Here is a 25,620-nt window from a genome sequence, read left to right on the forward strand (position 1 = left end):
GACAAGCTCTCTCTCTCACACAAACAGAAGAAAAATCTTCATAGCATATCAGATGGGGCTTATAAAATAGACACAAATTTATCAGAAATTGATGAAAAAAAGGGTATTCCAGGTGGAAAGAGAGTCAAAAGTATAGCTTTATTTGGAAAAGATGAATAGTCCAGCTTGATCTAAGCAAAGGTTTCAAAGACCAGAAAAGTGAAGTGGGCCATCCAGTTCATGAAAGTGAAAGGTTAGTCGCTCAGTCGTGTCAGACTCTTTGGGACCCCATGGACTGTAGCCCGCCAGGCTCCTCTGTCCATGGAAATCTCCAGGCAAGAATACTAGAGTTGGTTGCCGTTCCCATCTTCAGGGGATCTTCCTGGTCTAGGGATCGAACCTAGATCTCCTGCATTTCAGGGAGATTCTTTACCATCGGAGCCATCTGAGGATAGCCAGTTCATGAGGAGCCTTGAATACCAAATTAAAGTAATCTGAAGGCAATTCAAGAGTCAACAGTAGTAGGTGGGGTAGGAGGCAGGGAAATTATAAAAGCTTTTTTGCGTAGAAATTCATTGCAATCATGCAATCATTCATTGCAGTCATGCAATCAAGCTGTGGAAAATTAATTAATTTGGAAGTCATTTCTGCTTTGTGTGCCTGTGTCTTCAGTCCACTCCATGTGTGCGCGTGTCCAATGAATTCGTCTCTTCTCTCCAAAAAAATTAAAACATCCTGGTACTTGTCACAAAGGAGCCTTGAATGAAGTGCCATAAGAATCTGAAGGTAATTCAAGAGACAATGGGGGGTCATGGAAGCTTTTGAGAAGGGAGCCAGACAATCAGGACCAAGCCGTAGAAAATTAACTTAGCAGTAATACATAGAAAGAAGTAGAAAGGGAATGTGAGTGGGCTTGATAACAACTGTCCATAAGAACAAATGACCTAGTTCACAATTTTAATTGCTCTCTTTTTTAGAAAGTTGTATTGAAGTATAATTGATTTACAATGTTATGTTTAATTTCTGCGATACAGCAAAGTAATTCAGTTATACATATATTCTTTTCCATTACGGTTTATGATAGGATATTGAATACAGTTCTTGTGTTATACAGTAGGACTTATTGTTTATCTACCCGATATATAATAGTTTTCATCTGCTAAACCCAAACTTCCAATCCTTACCCCCTCCCCCACTGATTTAATATATTCTTGAAATTTAAGAAAAGCATTACCCACAATTGCTTAAAAGCTTTTAACCAGGACATGATCTCACTTGAGTGGCTGAATTGCCAAAATGATGGGAAAAAATTACAAACCATGTGAAGTCCTGTGCTTAAGAAATTCTCATTATAATGGAAATCATGAACAAAGTTTGGAAAATTGGGCTGACCCTATTTTTAGCTATCATTAACCTTTACTAGTTTTCCATTCTTAAGAAGCATAGTAGTAAACAAACATGACATTAGATACTGTCTCTGGTTGCCCAGCTTACAAAATGCAATCTATCCAAAACATATCCAGAAGGAAAAGTGAAGTTCAATTCTGAAATTATATTTCTACTGTCAGATATGCAGAGACAGACACAAAACAACAATGAAAACGTTATCTGTGTGTGTTTTAATACAGCTCCGGGCCTTCAGAAATCGTATCTGCTGTGTGTACCTGTTATTTATTCTGTTCAGGGTGTGTGTCCAATAAATTCATCTCTTCCCTCCATTTTGTCTGCTTTCCAAAAAATAAAATAGAATATCCTGGTGCATATCATAAAAGATCAGGCAAGGACGGCAGCTGAGACTTTTGACAGCAGTCACATCTGCACATAATCTCTGTCCCGGGGAGCTGCTTCTAGCTCGAATTGCACGCTATCCTTACGACTGCCTAATAGCTTAATAGACATACCATCCCCAAACTCATGGGTATACTTGAGAATATAATGATTTATCATCAGACATCCTGATTTCTAAGCTTGGTCACACCCTTTGTGAGGTGGTTATCTGGCTTTACAGCTTTTCCTCTCTGAAACCACAGAAGGAAGGGTTTGCCTTCCTCCCCTGGCTATTCTTCTGGGCTGTATGAAGTGCTCTAAGCCAAATGTAAGGCAATGACCATTACCCATTGGTTCCATTTGCTTCTTTCTTGTTCCAACAATGTCAGTGATCTGTGATAAAGGGCTACAATGGTAACAGTAGCCAGAGGTAAGTTTTATTCATATAGTTATTCACAAATGAAAACAATAAACACACACAGGGCAGGACTAAGGTGAGGAGAGTAAGGTGATTAGGGTGCAAAAATTAGGAGGCGTCACGCTAAGGGTCAAGTCTTACTCCCTTCACCCTGGTCCTGGCCCCCACCACATACACACACCACAAAGCTGAAAGAAGACCAAATGCTGCACAAATAAGCAAGTCAGAGCCACTGGTCAGGGTTTTATGTTTTCTATAAAGGTATGTTTGGTTCAGATCAACATTTAACTGAGTGTGCTTGTCTGCTCAAAAAACTCAGTGGTGCCCATCTCACTCAGAGTCCAAGTCCTTCCGTCGGTTCACAGGACAGCACATGACTGGTCCCCCAAACTGCTCTCTGACCTCCCTCTTCTACTAACCTCACTGTGTCTGAAACACTCCAAGCATGTTCCTGACTCAGGGTTCCAGTCGCTGATCCCTCCACCCAGAATTCTCTTAGTCCAGGTATTATCTTCTCCTTCTGTTTAACTGTCATCTCAAAGAACCCTTTCTTGATCAAGCTCAACCTGCACTCTCCATTTCCTGCCCCTTCTTCATTTTCTCTAGAGCATTCATCACCACCTGATATGCTAAATGCTTTACTTATATTTCACAAATATAATTTTTACATAAAATAACAAAGTATATGCTCTCTAGAAAGCACCTACTAGAAAGAAATTTTTTTTAGTCTGTTGTGTATACTGCTGCATCTACTGCTCCTAGGACAGCAGGTTAATAAATATTTTTAGAACGAAAGTACTAGATGCCAGACAGAATGTTAACTAAAATGTTGCTCCTCCTATTCAGACGGTAACAATATCCATGAATTTTGCTTCTCAAGTAAAGTCAAGCCTATCAAATTATCTACATTAGGGTCCTCATCAGTGTGGTGATGTATCCAACCTTTTTAAATCATTTCCAAAACTCCTTTTTTTTCAAAACTTCTTTCTTTTAATTGAAGTATAGTTGATTTAGAACATGATATTACTTTCAGGTATATGGCATAGTGATTCACTATCTATTAACTATAATCTGTTATCACTATAGATTCAGTTCAGTTCAGTTCAGTCGCTCAGTCATGTCCGACTCTCTGCGACCCCATGAATCACAGCACGCGAGGCCTCCCTGTCCATCACCAACTCCCGGAGTTCACTCAAACTCACGTCCGTCGAGTCAGTGACGCCATCCAGCCACCTCATTCTCTGTGGTCCCCATCTCCTCCCGCCCCCAATCCCTCCCAGCATCAGAGTCTCAGTTCAGTTCAGTCACTCAGTCGTGTCTGACTCTTTGCGACCCCATGAATCACAGCACGCCAGGCCTCCCTGTCCATCACCAACTCCCGGAGTTCACTCAAACTCATGTCCATCGAGTCGGTGATGCCATCCAGCCATCTCATTCTCTGTCGTCCCCGTCTCCTCCCACCCTCAATCCCTCCCAGCATCAGAGTCTTTTCCATTGAGTCAACTCGTTGCATAAGGTGGCCAAAGTATTGGAGTTTCAGCTTTAGCATCAGTCCTTCCAATGAACACCCAGGATTGATCTCCTCTAGAATGGACTGGTTGGATCTCCTTGCAGTCCAAGGGACTCTCAAGAGTCTTCTCCAGCACCACAGTTCAAAAGCATCAATTCTTCGGCGATCAGCTTTCTTCACAGTCCAACTCTCACATCCATACATGACCACGGGAAAAACCATAGCCTTGACTAGACGGACCTTGGTTGGCAAAGTAATGTCTCTGCTTTTTAATATGCTGTCTAGGTTGGTCATAACTTTCCTTCCAAGGAGTGTCTTTTAATTTCATGGCTGCAATCAGAGGCGGTGGCTGCGCGGGCGCAGGAGGGCTGAGAGGAGCTACTCCACATTCAAGGTCAGGAGGGGCAGCCTGGAGGAGATACCCCTCGTCCAAGGTAAGGTACAGCGGCTGCACTTTGCTGGAGCAGCTGTGAAGAGATATTCCACGACCAAGGTAAGAGAAACCCAAATAAGACGGTAGGTATTGGGAGGGGGTATAGAGAGCAGACACACTGAAATCATAATCACAAAAAACTAGTTGATCTGATCATATGGACCACAGCCCTGTCTAACTCAATGAAACTAAGCCATGCCGTGTGGGGCCACCCAAGACGGACGGGTCATGGTGGAGAGGTCTGACAGAATGTGGTCCACTGGAGAAGGGAATGGCAAACCACTTCAGTATACTTGCCTTGAGAACCCCATGAACAGTAGCATCAGAGTCTATACCCCATTAAATGTTATTACAAGATAGTGACTATAATCCCCATGCTATACAACATATACTTGTTACTTATCTGTTTGACACATGTAAGTGAAAGTGTCAGTTGCCCAGTTGGTTCCAACTCTTTGCAACCCCTTGCACTGTAACCCAACAGGCTCCTCTGTCCATGGAATTCTCCAAGCAAGAATGCTGAAACGGGTAGCCATTCCCTTCTCTAGGGGATCTTCTCAACCCAGGGATCGAACCCAGGCCTTCTGCATTGTGGGAAGGTTCTTTTCCATCTGAGTCACCACAGAAGCCCATGTGATACATAGCTATTCGTATTTCTTAAACCTGTACCCCTATTATGCCCTTTCCCCCTTCCCTTGCCCTTCTGGTAACCATTAGTTTGCTTTCTATATCTGTGAGTCTGTTTCTGCTTTGCTTTATACATTCACCTGTATTACTTTTTAGATTCCACATATAAGTGTTGTCATAAAGATTTTGTCCTTCTCTGTCTGACTTATTTCCATATCATAATATTTTCTAGCTGCATTCATGTTGTTGCAAATGGCAGAATCTCATTCTTTTTATGGCTGAGTAATATTCCGTTGTATATTATTTATCCATCTTCTTAATCCATTCATCTGTTGATGAACACTCAAGTTGCTCCATATCTTGGTGACTGTAAATAATGCTGCTAAGAACATTGGGATGCATGTATTTTTTCAAATTAGCATTTTTATTTTTTGTATACATTAGAAATGGATATAGTGGAATTGATGGATCATATGGTAGTTCTATTGTTAGTTTTCTGAGGAACCTCTGTACTGTTTTCCATAATGATTGAACCAATTTATATTCCCACCAACAGTGTACCAGGGTTCCCTTTTCTCCACATCCTCTCCAGCATTAGACCAAAACTCCTTTAGAGAAGCAAATTTAAACATTCTCCTTAGGAAGTACACCTACATCTATAGTCTAATTTAGGTAGAATAAAAAACTCAAATGACGACTCGGAAATAAATTTGAAAAAAAAGGTTAGGAAAGTAAAAAATGTTGTTGATATTATTCTCAACAAAGCCGAAGCCAGATAGAACACATCCCTTCTGCCAAAGCTTTATAGCATCAATATTCATAACATCCAAAAGCGTTCTACTATATTTTAAACATATATTACATACAACAATTTCCTCGAAAATACTTTTCCTCTAGCAATCTATTAATGAAATATATTTCCACTGAATGTCATTCCTTTTTTATGACCTAGACAACAAGACAGTAAAAAATTTTTTTCAAAATAAAATTTGTCCTGACATTAAAGTCATATTTTATCGATTACATTTAGCATCCCAATTTCAGTTTCCTGCGGAATAGTTTCTTCTGTAACGAATAATATTGAAGTAGAAATCATTGTGTATTCTAAAAACAGCCAATTAGTATGTAAGAGCCTTTCCCCTGACTTTCTGTTCTTAACTGAGAAAGATGTTGCATAATTTGACCATCATGAGTCTAAAGACAGAAGTGGTTGATGGAGAAGCTACCTTAATGATCAAACTCATTCAAAAAGAGAAAATGAAAACAGTCACTGATGCATTCCTGCAAACTCAAAGAGCCATGTCGGGGAAGCAGGAGCTGCTCTGAACACATACTACAGTAGATAACCCCCACTTCTCAAATTTGCATTTCCTCTTTTGTTGATATTTGTTGCTGTTGTTCAGCCACTAAGTTGTGTCTGACTTTTTGTGACCCCATGGACTGTACCATGCCAGGCTCCCCTGTCCTTCACTAACTCCCAGAGTTTGCTAAAATTCACATCCATTGAGTCAGTGATACTATCTAACCATCTCATCCTCTGCTATCCCCTTCTCCTTTTGCCTTCAATCTTTTCCAGCATCAGGGTCTTTTCCAATAAGTCAGCTGTATTTCTTCTTTACCAATAAATATTTGGTATTTTTTTGTTTGATTGACTTGAACCAGAAATAACAAAAAGAAGCATGGAAAAAAAGAAGATACTGATATTTTTCTAGTTCTTTCAACTCCATACAAAAGTTGGTCTTTAAATTCTCTGGTAAGTTAGATATGATATTCTTATATTAAGCCTTATCAGTCAATGTTCCCAAATAAATTCATCCAACCAACCTAATGAATTACATATGACCATTTTAAAGAGTAAAGTAGACTTTCTGTTAGTTGTAGGCTTTGGCTCCTTGATCAGCATCATTAAAAACATTTTACAACAACCAAACTAAAAAAACAATGCTCTCCTTTCACTAGCAAAATTTTCTCTCTTTTTTTTTTTTATTTGTTGGCTTCAGAACACCAAACCCACCACAGGCTTCCTGGAAATTCTATCAGCTCTCCTAGGAAATCAGCAGTCACAGCTTGCAATGGCAAGAGCAGCCTAAAATTTTAATGCCATGACTTGAGATGGCAGCCAGCCCCTTCCCAACCCATTTGCCCAAGTAGCCTTACATAAGACGCTGCTAATCTCTGCTCCTGCCTGCTGAAACTCCAGCCAAGAGTGAAGCCTCACAGGAATTTAATCAAAGCAAAACTGAATCATCTGATCTGGAAATTCATTTCTAATTTCAAGACTTGGTAGCAGAAGAGTATTCTGAGGTCATAGAGGGAATAGGTGGGAACAGGAAATGGGACTCCAAGGTGAGGGTCTGTTGTATGGTATACCCACGACCAGACAGCTGGAGAAGCAGAGCTGCAGTATAACTCCATTCTCCCAGCTCCTCCTCCAACTCTTCCCACTAGAATCATACTGTCTCCTGTGGAGAGCCTGCCAATTTGCTTATCTGTAAATGGGGAGATTTGGACTTGGTCTTAAAGAGAATTAATTTTCAGGTTTCATTTTTTAACTGAGGGTAACGAGTGATCATTTAAGGATAAATAATCCAGCCTCTGCGAAATGTATCAGCACCGGACTGCTCTGTGAATATCTTATCCTAAAATCCATGGATCATTCTGGAGAAAATGAATCCAGCAACAGGCAACAAGGTTGGCTTTAGATGAAGTAAGGAAAAATATATATTCTTTTTTTTTCCTCTAGGCTAGAAGTGGTCTGTCCCTTTATATAAATAAAGGAGATGTCTGTAACATTTTCTAGTGCTGGAGAAACAAGCTGTTCCTACTGGGAAGAGACTGATCAAGCACAAGGCATGAGATACACACAGGAGAGAGCCCAGAGGAAGTCAACCACACAGGGGAGCACGCTCCCTCGCCATTTTCTCGGAACCATCAGTAAAGCCTCATTAAAAGTTATAGCTAACACCTGTGGCTATCTCTAAAAGAATCCCCCTGCAATGCAGGAGACGCGGGTTCGATCCCTGGGTCAGGAAGATCTCCTGGGGCAGGAAATGGCAACCCACTCCAGTATTCTTGCCTGGAAAAATCTCATGGATAGAAGAGACTGGCAGGCTACAGTCCACAGGGTCGCAAGAATCAGACACAACTTAGCAACTAAACCAGAAACATGCTCTAAAAATCTCAATAAGATATATGCACAAAGATGCTCAATGCAGCAGCATGTATAAAAGCCAACAAGCAAAATATCTATCAAAAAGGACTATCAAATCAGGTGTGGTACAACCGTCTGCATGAACACTGTGCAGTCATTAAAAAAATAAAAAGTGAGCTATATCTGTAGAAACCAAGGTAGAGCAACTTCAATATATTATGTGAAAAAGGCAAACTGTTTTTTTTTAAGTAAATAAGCAAGTAGATAGTTGTTTTATAGGTAATAGGTAGATTTTAATGCCCTAGTACACACAAAACTTTTCTTAAGAAGAGAATCTCAAGAAACTGGTAATGATGGTTACTTCAGAGGATGAGGACCTTTCCATTCTCATTTATGCTATTTAAATTGTTCTTTTAAATCTAAGCATATGTGTATGTTGTTGATGCTGTTCAGTCACTAAGTTGTGTCCAAGTCTTTGAACCCCATGGACTACAGCACGCCGGGCTTCCCTGTCTGTCCATCACTATCTCCCAGAGTTTGCTCAAATTCATGTCCATTAGTTAGTGATACTATTTAAGCATCTCACCCTCTGCTGCCCTCTTCTCTGGTTGCCTTCAGTCTTTCCCAGCATCAGAGTCTTCTCCAGTGAGTCTACTCTTCCCAGCAGGTGGCCAAAGTATTCGAGCTTCAGCGTCAGCATCAATCCTTCCAAGGACTATTCAGGGTTGGTTTCCTTTAGGATTGACTGGTTTGCTCTCCTTTCAGTCAAAAGAGTTTCCCTGGACAGTGATGCTATAGCTCTTAGGATTATGAAAGAAGCTTTTACCTTTTTAGTTTTCAGTTGTCTAAGTTACACCTTGGTCTCAGTTACACTCTGGCAAAGCACCTCTGGCAGTGCTTATCTCAAACCAGTTCAAGGAGACCATGGCCAACTGGATGGAGGAGGAAGAGGTGACCAGAAGCCCCAGCAAAACAGCAGTGCTCAAGGACGTTGTCTACACCAAGGTAGCAGGGTTGCAGCCAAGCTTGCTGTCCAAACATAAGACACATGAGACAATACCTTAGGAAAAGCTGAAGGACACTTTGAAGGGGGCTAATTTGTAGTGAAAGGTACAGTGGGCAACACAATGACACACCCAATCTATACCCCAGTATCCTGCACACCCCAGAGCCTCACGACAGGTGGGAATGAGGAGTGTAGGTGTGAGAAGAGTAAAGTGGGGAGAGGGTCAGGTCCCTGGGGTACACATTACCATGCAGGAACACGAAACGCAGGGGCAAGAGGGGTGAAACTGCCCACCAGAGCAACCACATCAGAGTCTAGCTTCGCTCCTCCCAGAACTCAGCCCACTGAAGAACACAAAGGGCAGAGTTAGAATGTGCATACCAAACACTCCTTTCCAAGTAGGAGAAACTGTGTCCTTGATCAGGTTTAAGAGCAGAGGCATACGAGGAAATGAACTTTCAAGTCCTGTCCAACTTAACCGTTCAACCGAAAGGACTGAGAAATTCCTCTATCCCCTTCATATGTCTGAGCATCCCACCAGACTGTGGATCTCACGGACAGCAACCTTTCTTCTCCCAATCTCTCAGTAACTGTTCATTAAGTATCTGCTCAGCTTCCAGCTCTGGGGTGGAGCTAGGATCTGGGAATGCACTTAAACACTCAGTCTCTGGCTTCCCAGAATTCACAGCCTGGGAGAGGATGCTGGGACCCTGATGCTGGGAAAGACTGAGGGCAGGAGGAGAAGAGGGCAACAGAGGATGAGATGGTTGGATGGCATCACCGACTCAGTGGACATGAACTTGGGCAAACTCGGGGAGGTCGTGAAGGACAGGGAGGCCTGGCGTGCTGCAGTTCACAGGGTCGCAAAGAGTCGGACACGACTTGGTGAGTGAACAACACACTAGAGGACAGAGCCCCTCAGACACCTCTGCAAGTTCAGTGTCACTGGATTAGACACTAGAATGGAACAGTCTTGGGGAGGAAGTGTAGCTGTTAGAGGAAGAGCAGGGTTTACCACCAAGCTCAGAGGAACCAGCTCAAAGGATGCCTCCCAAGCAACCGCTGATTTAATCAACGGGATTAAGAGAAACAGGCTGGCTAATCAACCACTAACAGGAGGCTCACTTAAGTCAAAAGTTCAGAACACCAGCAAGTAAATATTCTTCATCACCTTAGGCAGCTCGGCTCTGGGAGGAGAAAAGGCTGAGGCAAATGAGTCCCTTAGGCAGCCGGTTCTAGCCTGGCTCCGAGTGCTCCTCTGCCCCTTTTCTGCAGGAGCACAACCGTCCCACCGCGTCCCCTCTTCTCCGTGGAAAGGGTGAGCCGGTGTCACCGGGTAGCCTAGCATTAACCTTTAAGTAGACGACCACTTGGTGCCGTTCCTGCAACCATCACCATCCTAAGGAATGCCAACGTTCTGAAAAGCAGGAAGAGTGGGAGTGGCCATGGCCTTTGATTCCCATTATCAAACCGACGTCCAACATGGCCTCTGCGAGGCAGGTGCTCTGCCATCTGCGTCGCTGCACCCCTACATTGGGTACTGAACACCCTCTCGTGTTTGTGGAGAGAGGGGTGATGGCCATCTCAGAATCTGTCTAGCCTGCTTTGTGCAGAGAGTAAAACTTCAGAGAGGTCCTCAGGTGAACCCCGACACTGACACTGTCAAAGCACTGGGCACGCTCTCTAAAAGGCCCCAGAAGGACCCCCAGCCACCTTGCCCGTCTCAGCCTCTTCTCTGGCCGCTTCTGCTGTCTGGACTTCGTCAGGGCTGGTGGCCAGGTCAATTCAGCCCTGCTGGCCATGTGATACAAGACAGAAGGCTGGGTGGGATATTTTTAACCACACAACTCTCTAATATTTTTATGTGGTTAAATGTATCTGTCTTTTCTTTAATGACTTTTAAGCCTTGTATCCTGTAGAAAAGGTCAAGAATCTTCTAACATCCTCGGGCTATAAATTCACCTATGTTTTCTTCTAGGACCACTTATTGTTTCATTTACTTTACACTTAATGATTAGGAATTGTGTGTGCCTGTATGTAAGAATTAAAGGGCCCAGATTTCTTTTTTCTAAATAGCCAGTTGTACCCATATCATTTATTGAATCTTTCTTCTCACAATGATCTTAAAATGCCACTTCACTTAACTAAATTGCATATATACATTCACTGTACTCTATAATCTTTTCCCATTATTCTAATTTCTCTCCAATACTTAACTGTTTTAATTATTACAGTTTCATATTACATCTTAATAGCTGGTAGGGTAGACTCCCTTAATTACACCTCTTTTTCAGAATTTCCTAAGTGGTACAGTGGTAAAGAACCCACCTGCCAATGCAAGAGACATGGGTTCAATCCCTGGGTCAGGAAGATCCCCTGGAGGTGGAAGTGGCAACACACTCCAGAATTCTTGTTGGGAAAATCTCATAGATAGAGGAGCCTGGCGAGCTACAGTCCATGGGGTCACAAAGAGTCGCACATGACTGAGCACACACAGGCATCTTGCAAATGAATAATAGTATCACTTTGCCATGTCTCTAAAAAAAGGTTCTGTAGGCATTTTAATCGGGATTTCATTTCTTTTATAGAGAGATTTAGGGGAAATGAACATGCTTACAATATCCATCTTATTATCCAAGAGCACAGGAGGTCTCTTCAATGACTTAAATCTTTACATCTCTTCTCAGGGTAGCTTTTCAGTTTCCTGATGTTGCTCCTTTATGTTACATTTCATTTCAAATGTCTTATTCTTAATGTTTCATATGCTTAACTACTATTTTTAAAATTCTAAAAGCATGCTGTTTCCCATGTCTGAAATGCTTTTCCAGCACCTCTCCATTTGGCACTCATTGGTTAAGGCCCCATTTCAGCATCACTTGCTCTGTAGTCTACTTTGGCCCCACCTCCAGTCGGAATGGAGCCAGCTCCCTCCTCCGTGCTCCCGCAGCACCTTGTATGCCCCACCTTCACCACTGGTCACACAGTGTTGAACATTTTGTTCAGTTCAGCTCAGTTCAGTCCCTGAGTCACGTCCAACTCTTTGCATCCCCATGGACTGCAGCATGCCAGGCTTCCCTGTCCATCACCAACTCCCGAAGCTTGCTCAAACTCGTGTCCATTGAGTCGGTGATGCCATCCAACCATCTCATCCTCTGTCGCCCCCTTCTCTTCCTGCCTGCAATCTCTCCCAGCAACAGGGTCTTTTCTAATGGGTCGGTGACACATGCCTTTAATCTCATTAGTCTGGGAGCTCTGTTAGTGGAGGAGCCAATTAGTACCCCAAAGTCTGGCTTATCACAAGCACTCAATGATCAGATCAAATGAATGAATGCCATAATATGCTTCTTCATATTTCAGTAGCATTTTTGCAATGCTAACAATGATAACACTAACAAATAGTAGAATCTGGGATAATGTGACTGATGCTTTTTTTCCCTCTTAAACATAAGCCATGTTTAAAAATGCAGAAAATTATAGAATGAGAAATCATAATTAGGAAGTAAAAACTAGATGCATTATTTTTCTGGCATGTATTTCAGCCTAATGTAAAGAGATAGCATTGTGGTGGATAATATACACTCCGGCATGAACATGACCTGAATTTAAATCCTGGATCAACCACTTATCAGCTAGATGGCATCAGGCAAGTTCTTTGCTTCGCTCGGCCTCATTTTCTCTCTTTATAAAATGGACACAATAAATATCCTCAGAATACCTAAAAGAAACATCTCAAATTTAAATGTCCAAAATACTTGGTTCTCCCACCCCACAAACCTGCTTGTGCAACACTCTTCCCCAGTTTATCCTTCCAGGGGCTGGGAAAAGAGAGGTACCCACAATTCTCCCCCTTCTTTTACTCCAAGCCCCCTCCCATACACAAGTCCAAAAGGCACTTCCTTAGAAAGATTTCCAGAATCCACTGACTTCTCACCAGCCGCTTTCCTACCACCTGGTCTGAGTCATTATCTTCTCCTGTTCTGACCATTACAATAAGCTCCTAACTGGTCTTCCTGCATCTATGTTTATTCACTGTAATCTATTTTCTACATTGTTGACCAAGTGATCCATTTAAACTATATCAAATCATGTCACAACTTTGCTCAGAGCTATCCAAAGACCTCCTAATTCACTCAGTCTCACTCAGAGAAACTCAAGCCCTCGCATGGCCTGCAAGGAGCAATCTGACATACCACCCCCTGCCCAATTCTATGACTTCATCTCTCCCCTTCAGTCCCTGATCCAGCCACACTGGCCTCCCTTGGTCCAAGGACACACACACAGTACGGACCTCAACACCTTTGCACTGCTTATCTCACTGCCCAGAAAACCCTTCCACCAGAATCTGCATGACCTCTCACTTCCGTCTGCTCACCCATCACTTTATCAAAGATGCCTTCCATTATCATCCCAAATAAAATAACACCTGCCTTGTCTCTCATCTCCCCAACTTCCTCTCTCCTCCTTACTCTTCTTTTTATTTCTTCATGGCACTTTGTTACCACTAGTTCCATCACAGGATTGTTTGGTAAGGGACTATCCCACTCCAACACCTGGAATAACTTGAGCACTTAGCAGGTGTTCAGCTAATACTTACAGAAAGACCAGAAAAAATGAATACACTATTTACAACTCCAACTCTATAGTTTATGTAAAGTGTCTAATCACTGAATAGATTCTCCTAAAATAAACAGCAGCTAAGGAACTGGTGAAAAAACTAAACCATCACTGGTGTTCATGCTCATTGCTCACCTGAATGCTTAAATGAATCAAAATAAAGACTCCCTTGTTCTACACAGAACAAGAAGAAGGAAAACAAAATCTCCCTAGAAGCCATTAGAGACTGCCAAGCTAAACTTCTTTTCTACGTTTTTTTAACTTTTAAAAACGATGGCTTTCCTCCCCACCCTCCTTTCCCCAGACTCTGGGGCTCCTCTCCTTCTGTTCATTCCTATTTGGAGCTAAAAGCCAGAAATAGCTGTTTACTTCATTGTCCTCACTTCCCTTCATTGTTAGCATTCAGTTCTCTGATGGCTACCCTGTTGTGGATGAGTTTTTTAAAATGAATTCTCAATAAGTTGAGAAAGAAAAGCACGGGTAAAGACCTTAGACGTGGTTTTAAGCAAAATGTAATAGAGGGTTTTTTCTTTAGGAAAAACTATTTATAAACTGACTCCAACATGATTACATATATACCATCAAATATTATTCTCATATGCAACAAAGTTAAAGAGCTGGTGAAAAGAACACACAGCACAGAATAAAGCACTTTGATTTATTAAGCTGTGAATAACAATAATTATGCATGTACAGTTTTTCCTCATGCGAGCCTAAAGAAGAAATTTTCTAACAAAGGACCGAAATCATATGACCTCTAATCAATCACCAAGTAATTTGGAGGTGCTTGACCCACAATTTCTGCTTCCATTTTTATCCTAATGTAGAACTGAATAATACAAAAGATTCCATAGGTACATCTACTAAATAAGAACTTGCCCACCCAGTAATTATAAAACAAAATATGGACAATTTCTTTATACTGGAAAATACATATTAGATAAATTTTCCAATAAAATAATAGAACGTACTGGGGAAACAGACCTTAAATACATTGACTGAGAGCCATCAAATAGGTAGTAAGTCCAAGAACAACCACAGGTAGACTTGACTACACATTTTAAAGATGCATTGAAATTGCACTAACTAGAAGAAACAGAGCCACTAATTTTACCATTTTTTAAAGATTATTTTTTATGTGAACCATTTTTAAAGTTTTTCATTGAAATTGTTACAATATTTCTTCTGTTCTATGCTTTGGTTTTTGGCCATGAGGCATGTGGGATCTTAGCTTCCCAATCAGGGATCGAACCTGCACCCCCTGCATTGGAAGGTGAAGTCTCAACCACTGGACCACCAGGGAAGCCCCCAGAGCCGCTCATTTTAAATGACTATAGAGGATGAAAGGCACTAAACATCTCCTTCTCTAGATAATTTATCTCCGTAGGAGAAAACTATCATGTGAATTACTCTAAAAATTTCTAAAAAATTCATTTGGGTTTAACTTCATATCAAATATTATTGTTAGTCTATAATGGTAATTATGGACTTCCCTGGTAGCTCAGCTGGTAAAGAATCCACCTGCAATACAGAAGACCCTGGTTGGATTCTTGGGTCAGGAAGTTCCCCTGGAGAAGGGACAGGCTACCCACTCCAGTATCCTTGGACTTCCCTGGTGGCTCAGATGGTAAAGAATCTACCTGCAATGCAGGAGACCTGGGTTGGGAAGATCCCCTGGAGAAGGGCATGGCAACCCACTCCAGTATTCTTGTCTGAAGAATCCCCATGGACAGAGGAGTCTGGTGGGCTACAGTCCATGGGGTCACAGAGAGTTGGACACCACTGAATGACTAAGCACAATGGTAATTATACCTGAGCATATCAACTTCCCATGAGAGAAAACTGCTCAGAAATGTGCTGGAATGATGGGGAGGAGATGACCAGTCTAGGACTCAAGTTAAATTTTCATGTAGGTAATATACAACATAGCTAACACGATACACAGATAATCAAATATTGACAAAAATTCTATCCTTTGAGGAATATGCCTACACCAAAACACATACTGGCTGGAAACTTTACTAGTTAGGAAGGGCACAGTCCCGATTCGCAGGAGATAGCCCCACGCTATACCTGTTGTCCGAGTATTCCATCAGGTTTAGCATTTGTCTCAGACAGGAGTATCCCAATTTGGATGATAACTTATGTGATACACAGATGTTAGATCAAACGTCAGCAGCAAATATCTATCAGGCTTATTTGCTCCAGCCTCATTCAATCACAAATTCTAACACCTTGTAATATTTCTCTCCCTCAAAATCATGACAATCCTCACTCCAGAGTGCTCAATAAATACCTGTTAAATGACTTTATTAATTTATTAACATCATCAGTTCAGGTATAATTTAGAATAAATCTGGCTGCTCTGGAAAAGAGGTTCAATAAACGTTAACTGATTAAATATCAGTGGAGAAGGTTGAATAGGCATGAGTTAACCCATCACAGTGCCTTCTTGCTTGCTGCCAAGAAATTTTCAGATAAATATTTGGCATTTCTGTTCTTGGGGGAAGGGAGAGAAAAGAATGTATTTTCTTAATTGTGGAATCCTGTGTATATCTAACATAAATTTCAACTCCACTAGTTTCATTTTCAATAAAGGAAAATATGATAATTCAACTTACACTAGCAAATATCTGTTTTACTCAAACCTGGCATCTCTATTTTCAATTTTAATAGTCCTGTTTAATCTACATCCACCCGCTACCGCTCTCCCGTTCTCTCTCCCTCTCTCTCCAGTTCTCTCTCCCTCTCTCTCCTTCCCTCCTTCTCCATCTCCCCCTCCTACTCCCCAACTCGTTACTCTCACAGCAATTTCCTCTCCAGTTTGTAAGCGAATTGGTTTTCTCCTCAGGCTGCTGCCTGTGACAGAATGATGATGTTTGTGCTCTAAATCGTGAGGTATTCACTAAGGCAGCAAAGAGCATTCCCTAACTTGTAGAGGCGGAAACATGAGCTAAACATGGAAGTGCCCCAGCAGAAGCTAAGGGAAACACAGGGATTGCTCTCTCCCTGGGGTAGAGTCATAGGAACCTTCTTAACCTTGCTACACTGTCACCAAGATGGGCTGCAGGAGAGGACCACAAAGCTTCAAAAAACATCAGGAAGTCTGCAGGGAAAATGAAGGAAATAGCTGCTTTTTGGCATGAGCTGTCACAACCGGTTAGTGCTACACATTTAGAGAGAGAACAACCCCACCACACGAGGACAGTGTAGGCAATATGTCAACTCCTAGTGACATCATAAAATTTAATATAGACATAAAGCTGTTCATTTGATGATGTTTATTATGAACTCTAAGGAGGTTGAATAGATGTCCATAGGATGGATGGATGGATGGATGATATTCCAAGAGACTGCTGATTTACCAGGGTGAAATACTGATCACTTACATTCTTTTTCATTTGGCTACTGAACAATCAGAAACCAGGGATTAAGCAGATAATGGCACCACACAGTTTAGGACTTAAAAGCAGCCCCTTGTGAATGGAGCAACAAAATGTCTAGTTGTATCGAATGATCAGTACTACCTATGCTAATAGACACTAATGGTGAATTAAGTTAGAGAAGAACCTGAATCCACAAGCTCATAAGAGAAACATTTCTCCCATAAAAGATGATGAAGACTAATTTACGATCTCAAAGAGATTATTTCATAAATTTTACAAAATTTCATCTCCCATTTTAAAGGGCACTCTGAATTAGTGCTGTTTTGTTCCCCTCTAGAACTGAGGGAACTAGTAATGTGCATGGAAAAATAGGATTGCTTAAGAATACACACTTCCCGGTCCTGGAAGATGCCGCATGCTGTGGAGCAACTAAGCCCGCCCATGTGCCACAACTACTGAGCCTGTGCTCCAGAGCTCTTGATCTACAACTACCGAGCCCACAGCCACAACTGAACCCCACACGTCCCAGAACCCATGCTCCACAACAAGAGAAGCTACCGCAGTGAGAAGCCCGCACACGGCAACTAGAGACTAGTCCTTGCTCGCTGCAACTAGAGAAAACCCATGTGCAGCAACGAAGGCCCAGTGCAGCCAAAAAAAAAATAATTACAAAAAAAAAAACAAAACAAAACTAATTCTCTCATGTAAAAAACAAAATCTATTTATTTAGTTGGAACTCATTTAAGTGTGGAAAATGACTTCCAGAAGTGTAGCGTGCTATTGTTTTACTTTTTTTAATACCAAAATTTTATAATGGCTTAACTTGGCTTTCAAATATATTGTCCTTTTATTTCAGTCCGATAAACTGCTGGGAGTCCTGGAACTCAAAGAGAGGAAAAGCTCTAGGTAATTCAGGCCAGAAAGTCGGTCCCCCTGTAACAGCAAACAAGCCAGTGCATTAATCATCTTAGTGCACTAATCATTGCAACGTCACCATGAAAGAAAGTCATAAAGGTGGAGGGATGCACCTGAGTTATAACAGAGAAAGTGACAGAAAAAGAGAAAGCAGACGTGCGGTGGAAGTCTCCACGGGAACGGACTGGCAGATTCGTGTTTGTTGGGCCTACTGTAGCATGGGAGCTGGAGAAGACATCAGCAAAGGCAAGCGCAGCTCTCATTCCCGGAGTCCCTCTGTGCCCCAGGCCTGTGGAAGAGCCACTGTCCAGCAGAGGGCTTGGCTGGCACACATACTCAGTCATGCCCAACTCTTGGCGCCCCCATGGACTGTAGCCCACCAGGCTCCTCTGTCCATGGGGTTTCCCAGGCAAGCATACTGGAGTGGGCAGCCCTCACCACCTCTCTGCCTTTCAGCCAGGGCTGCCTGGGACTCGGCTCACTCTGCAGCCAGAGCTGCTCATGCCCAAATTAAGACACTTGAGGCCGCCCATGCCCAACCATCTCTCTCATTCCCGCAGTTGCAGTCGCGGACAAGACAGAGAAGACTCGGCCTCCCTTATTTCCTCTCCCCCTCACTCCCCCTGCCCCAGGCTTCCTCCCTCCTCCTGCACACCCCTCATCCACTACTGACATCCTCCCACTGTGCTCCCTGGGACCACACTTCCATAAATGAAAATGTCTGCCTCCTCCACCTTTCCACAAAGTGCCCACCGCACCGCCTCACTCAACTGAGACCCGGCTCCCCCGTCCCTAGCAAACCTGCCCTCCTGCACCTGTGTGCTTTCCAGGCTGACACACATAGAAGTGTTTCGTTCATGCTTGAGGCTCCCTGGAAAGACTTTCCCTCCACCCCACCCTTTTTCATCTGGCTATAGCCATTCTCCAAGAAAGATCCCTGCTTTCTTCAGGAAGCCTCACCGGATCTCATGGTCCTCACTGTTCATGGCTACGTTTGATGTCACCCCTTTGTTATCATCAGAACTCTCTCTCCAGCCCACTTTCTCTCTTTCTCTCTCGCACTCAGCACATCCTTTTATAAATCGTGTGTATGTATTTGTCTCCCCCACAGAACTGTGAGCTCCTTGAGGGTACATGCTGTGTCCTAGTCACTGATTGCTGGCATATAACATCTGTTTGGTGAATAAATGAAAGCAGATCTACATCACTGACTTGAATAAATGAATGAATAAATGAACATTTTTTATTTGTTTGACTTTCCTCTCAGTGCTGGGAAAGATTGAGGGCAAGAAGAGAAGGGGGCGACAGAGGATGAGATGATCGGATAGCATCACTGACTCAATCAATAAACATGAGTTTGAGCAAACTCTGGGAGCTGGTGAAGGACAGGAAGCCTGGCATGCGGAGGTCCATGGGGTTGCAAAGAGTAGGACATGACTTGGCAACTGAACAACAACTCAATCTTTTAAAGTTATATCTACTTGTTATCAAAAAACACAAAGACATATTCAAAGGAAAGCCAACTCTCTCCCCTCCCTCTCCTTGACTTTTTTAACTACTGTTAAATGCTTGGTGTGTACTGCTCAATGATTTTCTCTGTGCTCTTGGCACACACTCATATGCATAGTTAGAGATTTTTCACAATATATAGAACTAAGATCATACATTTTATATATATATATATATATAATCTTAAAACTGCTCTTTTCACTTATAATGTATTCTAGCCATCACTTCAGACTGACACAAATGGACCTAACTCACTCTAATAGTTGCTTAACAGTCTGCAATATGGATGAGCCATGATTTAGTCACGCGTCCTCTGATGAGTGCGCATCCAGGTTGCTCCTAGTTTTATTTAAGTTCTGAAAACAGAAAGCAAAACTGATCTAACATTGCTTGAGCATACATACCGTGAGTTATTTCTCTACCAGTGCTACGGACTCTGCCCTCACACACCTGCACCTATTTTCTCAAGACTCACGCTTCTGCAAAGCTAACAGGCTCACGAGCAATCCCTTCTGTGCATAGTGCTGTCCGCCATGTGTCTTATACTGAATAAGTATCTCATATTTATTGAACTGAACCAAAACCTAATCAGACAGAAAATGCCAGAAAGGATCCATAAGAAGCACTGTTAGCCATGCTTAATTCTGAGGATTTTGTAGGGAGTAAAAATAGTGAATTTTCATTTTTAAAAATTTAATATATGTCTATTTAATTTAATAATATATTTTACTAAAATACTTTACAATTTTAATATTTAATACACCATTAATATATTGACATCTTTTGATTATACTAATATATTGATAATTTTATTGTATTACTTTTATAACTCAAAAACAGCTTTTTTCAAAACTTGCTGGATGATACAAAACCCTGAGTTAAAAGGAACAAGCTTCAATTCAATGGCCCCGAAGTTGGCTGGTACATAAGAATTAACTGAAGTTTGTTAAAAAATTCTGATTTCCAGGCCTGTCTCTGAATATTCCAATTCCGTAGATCTGAAGTAGAACACAGGTAACAGCATGTTTAACAATACTCCAGATGATTCTTTGACCCTGTTCTAATCGAATGATTTTTAGAATTACCTGGAGAGCTTTTCACATAGTTTATGGATGTTTGGCCTCTATCTCTAGACTTTATAAGCCATTAGGCCTGGAATGAGGCTAGAGAATCTACACTTTTAAAAAGGTTACCTAGATGATTCTTCCCAAGTTTAGAAACACTATTCTAAGAGCTACAGTTTTCTCCAGTTTGTTAATTCAAAAATGAAGACGTGATAGTTCCATTTTGGTCTCTAGTTGCAAAAATATGACACCAAGTTAAAAGTCTTTGATGATGATATTCTAAAAGACCACAAGATGGGGACTGTCTTAGCTGGCCTTCCATGGAATTTAGGAATATCTTTTGAGAGTTTAATTTAATGAATCAAATTTTAGTATTCACCTTATATCTTAAAGAGAAAATGAATTAAAAATATTTTTACTCTAAAATATTTTAATAAAATTACTTATTTATTAGGTTCAATTAGTTTCAGTGTTTTCAATTAAAAAAAAATTCTACCTTTACCATAACCTACAAGTTTAGATATTAGAAATAAGCTAATATATTTTTTAAATTAATAAGATTTATCTTTCCCACTATCTAAAGACCTTCCTAATGATGTTAGGTATTTAAGTGGACATATCAAAACCATAAAAGTTTATCTCTACTTTCAGGATTAGAAAAGAAAGCAGATACTGAATTACAAAAGCATAGTGAAATTTGGTTCTGAAAATATTTTTCACAAAAAATAAATGGCAAACAGACATTTTTCCACATGAGCTTAATTCAGTAGCTACTATACTAGACATTCTACTAATCAGAAGTCAGACAGATCTGGGTAGAATTCAGGATCCTCCATCAAGCAACCGTTTGAGCTCAGGCAAGTTACACAATCTCTCAAAACCTCAGTTCATTTCACCTTGAAATGGAGAGGTAATAACAGTATCTCTTGATTCACTGTTTGTGAAGACGAACTGATGTAATACATGTGAAGCACCTGACACATACTAAGGATGCAGTTACTAATACGAACCATGTTTCTTTCTCCCCATGCAATATGAGTCATACTTTAAACTGTTAAGTACAAGATTATCAACGTGGAGTTTGAAGCGGAAACAAGACCGTTGAGTGAAGATTTGTGTCCAACTCCAGATCACCATGTTTGAAACCAGGTTCAAAAACAAAATCATGAACCAGGACTCAAGCCAGAGCTCTAGCCTCTGAAATCACCAAGGCCATCTTCATTTCATATTTTCAGATAAACCACAGAGAGCTTGTAATAGATGGGACCAGAGACAAAGTGAAACTGGGGGGTTACCTAATGAACCTGATGCTCTTTCTAGGACACACCAAGGTTTGCGGTAGTGACTTGGCTCTTAACGGTGAGCAGTTTTGTGTACTAAGGGCTCTGAGTGGTGTAAACTGCATCAGAGGTGGACTCTGATCACAGAGAGTTTTACAACCTTTGAGAACTAATCACATCTTATTTGTACTGAGGACAGAACTCAGGACCAAAAGCTTCCGTATTAGAACACAATTCAGTGATTATACAGCTTGAATCACTTTGAAGATCCCACATACACCCAGTCCCCTATAATCATATTTGCTCCACCCTCTTTTTCCTTTCTCTAACACACACAAATTTTTAGACACCACTAGGCAGGTAATTTCTCAGGGTCCCATATCACCTCTGTAGCCTGGGGTCTACAAATGTGGATTCTATCACTCCACCCAGCTGGTACTACCCCATTTCCAGGTATGGAACCAACCAACCATATTCAGCAAAGACCAGTGTGTTCAAAAAGGAGTTTAAACATCCTGGATAGAATTTATTTTATATATTATATGACCCAGAATGAACCTTGAGCACTGAGTTAAGCAACACATGTTATTAAATACCTAAACACCCCTCAAACAGCAGGGTTAACCCTTCAGTGTTAAAAAAAGAAAAATTACTCTGCAACTCCTCTTAAAGCTTCAGGGTATCAAAAGGGGTGATGATTCTTGCTTTGCAAATATACTTTCTAAAAATAATCAATATTTTCCTTAAAGGCTTATGGCAAAGCGACCGAGTCACTTCGTTTTCACTGCTGGCAAGATGCACAGTGACTTGATCTCTTTAATATTTCACTCATAGTAGCAGCCACTGAGCTATGCCTAACCCACTCTCTCAGCACCACCACTGGCTCCAGATGGTAAGGAAGGAATACATTCCCTTCACTCTCGCCTGAAAAGCAATTCTGATTTTTTTTTTTTTCTTTCGCCCAGTTTCACCTGCCGTAATCGTTTCACTCCAGGAAGAAACTCTCTGGGGGTGAGGGGCGATGCATGCACAGAGGAGCATAGGTAGGGAATTTACTTTTTTTTAATAGGGTGTAAGCGCTGCAGCTTTAAATCTTACTGCATCAAGCCCTGGATACCTTCCATAATCAAGCTGCAAAATGGTAACAAGAAAGGAGGAGGGAAAAAAAAAAACAAACCTCTTCCTCCCTCCCGGCAAGCCCTCCAGGCCGCTGCGGGCAGCGGCGAGCCCATCCCCCAAGCCCTCCCAGCCCAGACGTGCAGCTGGTACAGGTGAGCCGGACACCGACCTTGGCCCTCAGACTTTGCCCACATCCGGGGATCAAGGTCAAGGGCGAGGGCTTCCTTCCACCTCCGCTTCACTCTCCCCCTCCCCAACACCACCCCACCACCACCACCACCACCAATTCCCCGCAGCCCAGAGCCCGGGGATCCGATGCCAAAGTTTCAGGCCGGTTGGGGCCGGCGCGGCTCTCGCAGCCCCCAGCCCTGCTGCACCTGCCGGGCCCGGCTGGGGGGGTCCGTGGACGGCGCCCACCTGGTCCCCACTCACCCCTGGCGGACATGGTTCAAGCAGCAGGAGCCGGAGCCGGGCGGGCGGCGGAGACACCCGGCAGGGCGTGGGGAGGAGAATTTCTCCGAGACGCACGAGGCGCACCCGCGGCCGCTCGCGGGGGAGGCGGCTGGCCGCGCGGGGACGCCTCCCGCAGGACACCTGGGCGCCGCGCGGCCGGCGGGCGGGGACGCGGCGGAGCGGGGGCCCGCGCGGCGCGGCCGCGCTGACAGCCCGCGGCCCGAGCTGGGCGGGGCCCGCCTCCCCGCCTCCCCGGCCCCCCGGCCCGCCCGGTCCAGCGGCCGCGGGGACGCGCCGCCCGCCCCGCTGCGCCGCCAGCCCGAGCTTTTGTCCCCGAGCGAGCGAGGTGCGGCGGCGTGCGGAGAGGGCTGCGGCTCCCCTCCCCGCCCCGAGCCCTTAGGAAAATAATAGTACTAACACCAGGGTTGCTGTTACGGTGCCTTTCCAGCCTCCCGCTTCGGTCTTTGAGAAAGCCAGCGGGAAAGAGCTCCTCTGTTCCCTCCCCTAAGTGATGCCCCGGGCCGGAGAGGAAGACCACGGTCGCCCGAGGGGCTTGGCCCTCGGTAGGAGTGAGACCTTGGGCGGTCGCCCTCAAAGCAAGATAAGCCATTCCTGAGCCCCTTCGAAGTCGGCCGGGTGGGATAGGCAGACTTTTCTTCCTGGGACCCTTGAGAGCAGGGCTGACCTAGTCAAGGGCTTGAGTCAACTGACACTCAAAGAAGATCTGTACTTAACACATCTGCTTTACTAAACACATCTGCTTTATTGTGTCAACTCTGAAGTGTCAGGGCTCGGCTGGGCTGGGCTGTTTTAGTCGCTGAGGGCTGAAGAGTAGGGTGAAACAAATGCACTTTTTCTATTTATCAGAGTACAGTTGAAAAAATGCATAATAAAAGAACAATATCCTACTACCTGGAGTTTTATCGACTAGAGCTTGATGCTGGTAAGCAACCTTACAACAGCCACCAGATCCAGAAGTTCTGAACTGAAGAATTGGCTTTCTAAGGCTTGAGGAGAATGGGCACAGCAGCTTATTAGACCTCTAAGACTGATGGAAGAATTCCAAGTTTCAGGAATTCACACTCACTCCCTTATCTCTCTCTTCCTGGGTAAGCTCTCACAAAAGATATTCTAGGTATTTTCTATGGAGGCACTTCCCAAACCTATCCCATAATGGGAACTGTGTAATAGGTTTGATAATTCAGAAGTGTTCCAAGAATAGTTGGAACAAAATATCTCTATAGAAAAAAATGATCGATGGATAATTAAGCATCATTGAAAAAAATAACCAAAAACAACCAAGCAAATAGCCATGCCGGGAGGGAAATAGTAGGAAAAAGATAAGTAATGAGAGTAGAAATTCCAAAGTTCAGCTACCAACTGCAAAAATTAATCTATTAATTTTCCATCTTGACAACATTCCTTTCACTATCTTCTAGGAGGCAAATTTGCCAATAAACCACAATTCAGTTTCTTCAGTTTCAAAACAATTCCTTTCCCAGCATCCTCGGTCTACTGTGAACCCTTCTCAACCAAAGGAGATTCCATGAAAGCCACTGCTGTCCCAACAGCCAGCCTCCACCCATTTCAGTTTGTTTTGCCTATTGCCTTGAGAACAGATTTTCTAAAACACTATTTATATGACATCTTCATACTTCACGACTTCCAGTGAATCCCCACCAATCTTCAGACAAAGCTTCAACATTTCAAAATGTCTTCATCCATGCAGTTAATCCATTCAACAGAATCTTATTGAACATAAACTATATACCAGTCTCTATGGTATGCTTCCCTGGTGGCTCAGAGGTTAAAGCGTCTGCCTCCAATGCGGGAGACCCGGGTTCGATCCCTGGGTCGGGAAGATCCCCTGGAGAAGGAAACAGTAACCCACTCCAGTATTCTTGCCTGGAGAATCCCATGGACGGAGAAGCCTGCTAGCCTACAGTCCACGGGGTCGCAAAGAGTCGGACACGACTGAGCGACGGAACGGAACGATGGTAGGTTGTTGTTGTTGATACCAGACTGTCCCCAATATTGCATGGGTCATGTTGTTGTTCAGTCACCAAGTCATGTCCAGTTCTTTGTGACCGTGTGAACTGCAGCTTGCCAGGCTTCCCTGTCCACCACCATCTCCCGGAGTTTGCTCAAGTTCATGTCCATTGAATCGGTAATGGTATCTAACCATCTCATCCTCTGCCGCCCTCTTCTCCTTTTGCCTTGGTAAGTGCCAGACATAATGATGAACAAGATAGATATTTTCTATGTCTATATGGAGCTTAAGGTCTATGAAGATTGTGAGGCCTTCCACCGTCTTGCTGTCTTACCTCTCCAGCATCGTCTCTAGCTACTCCTGTAAGCAAATGCTTTGTTATAGACAGAATAGCTTCCC

General features: G+C 42.8%; 1 protein-coding gene across 1 annotated transcript in view; it reads right to left on the bottom strand.

Moving 5' to 3' along the window:
- ABLIM1 (actin binding LIM protein 1) overlaps window positions 1–23,412 on the bottom strand; it is a 340,561-nt gene extending 317,149 nt beyond the window's left edge. Inside the window, exon 1 of the mRNA XM_055424580.2 lies at window positions 23,211–23,412. Coding sequence (XP_055280555.1) covers window positions 23,211–23,223 — 13 coding nt within the window. The 5' untranslated portion in view covers window positions 23,224–23,412. The remainder of the gene's footprint in view (window positions 1–23,210) is intronic.
- Window positions 23,413–25,620: the final 2,208 nt, after the last annotated feature.

Source organism: Moschus berezovskii, chromosome 12 (genome assembly GCF_049115385.1).
Source record: "Moschus berezovskii isolate FMDL1 chromosome 12, NW_MosBer_1.0, whole genome shotgun sequence".
NCBI lineage: Eukaryota > Metazoa > Chordata > Mammalia > Artiodactyla > Moschidae > Moschus > Moschus berezovskii.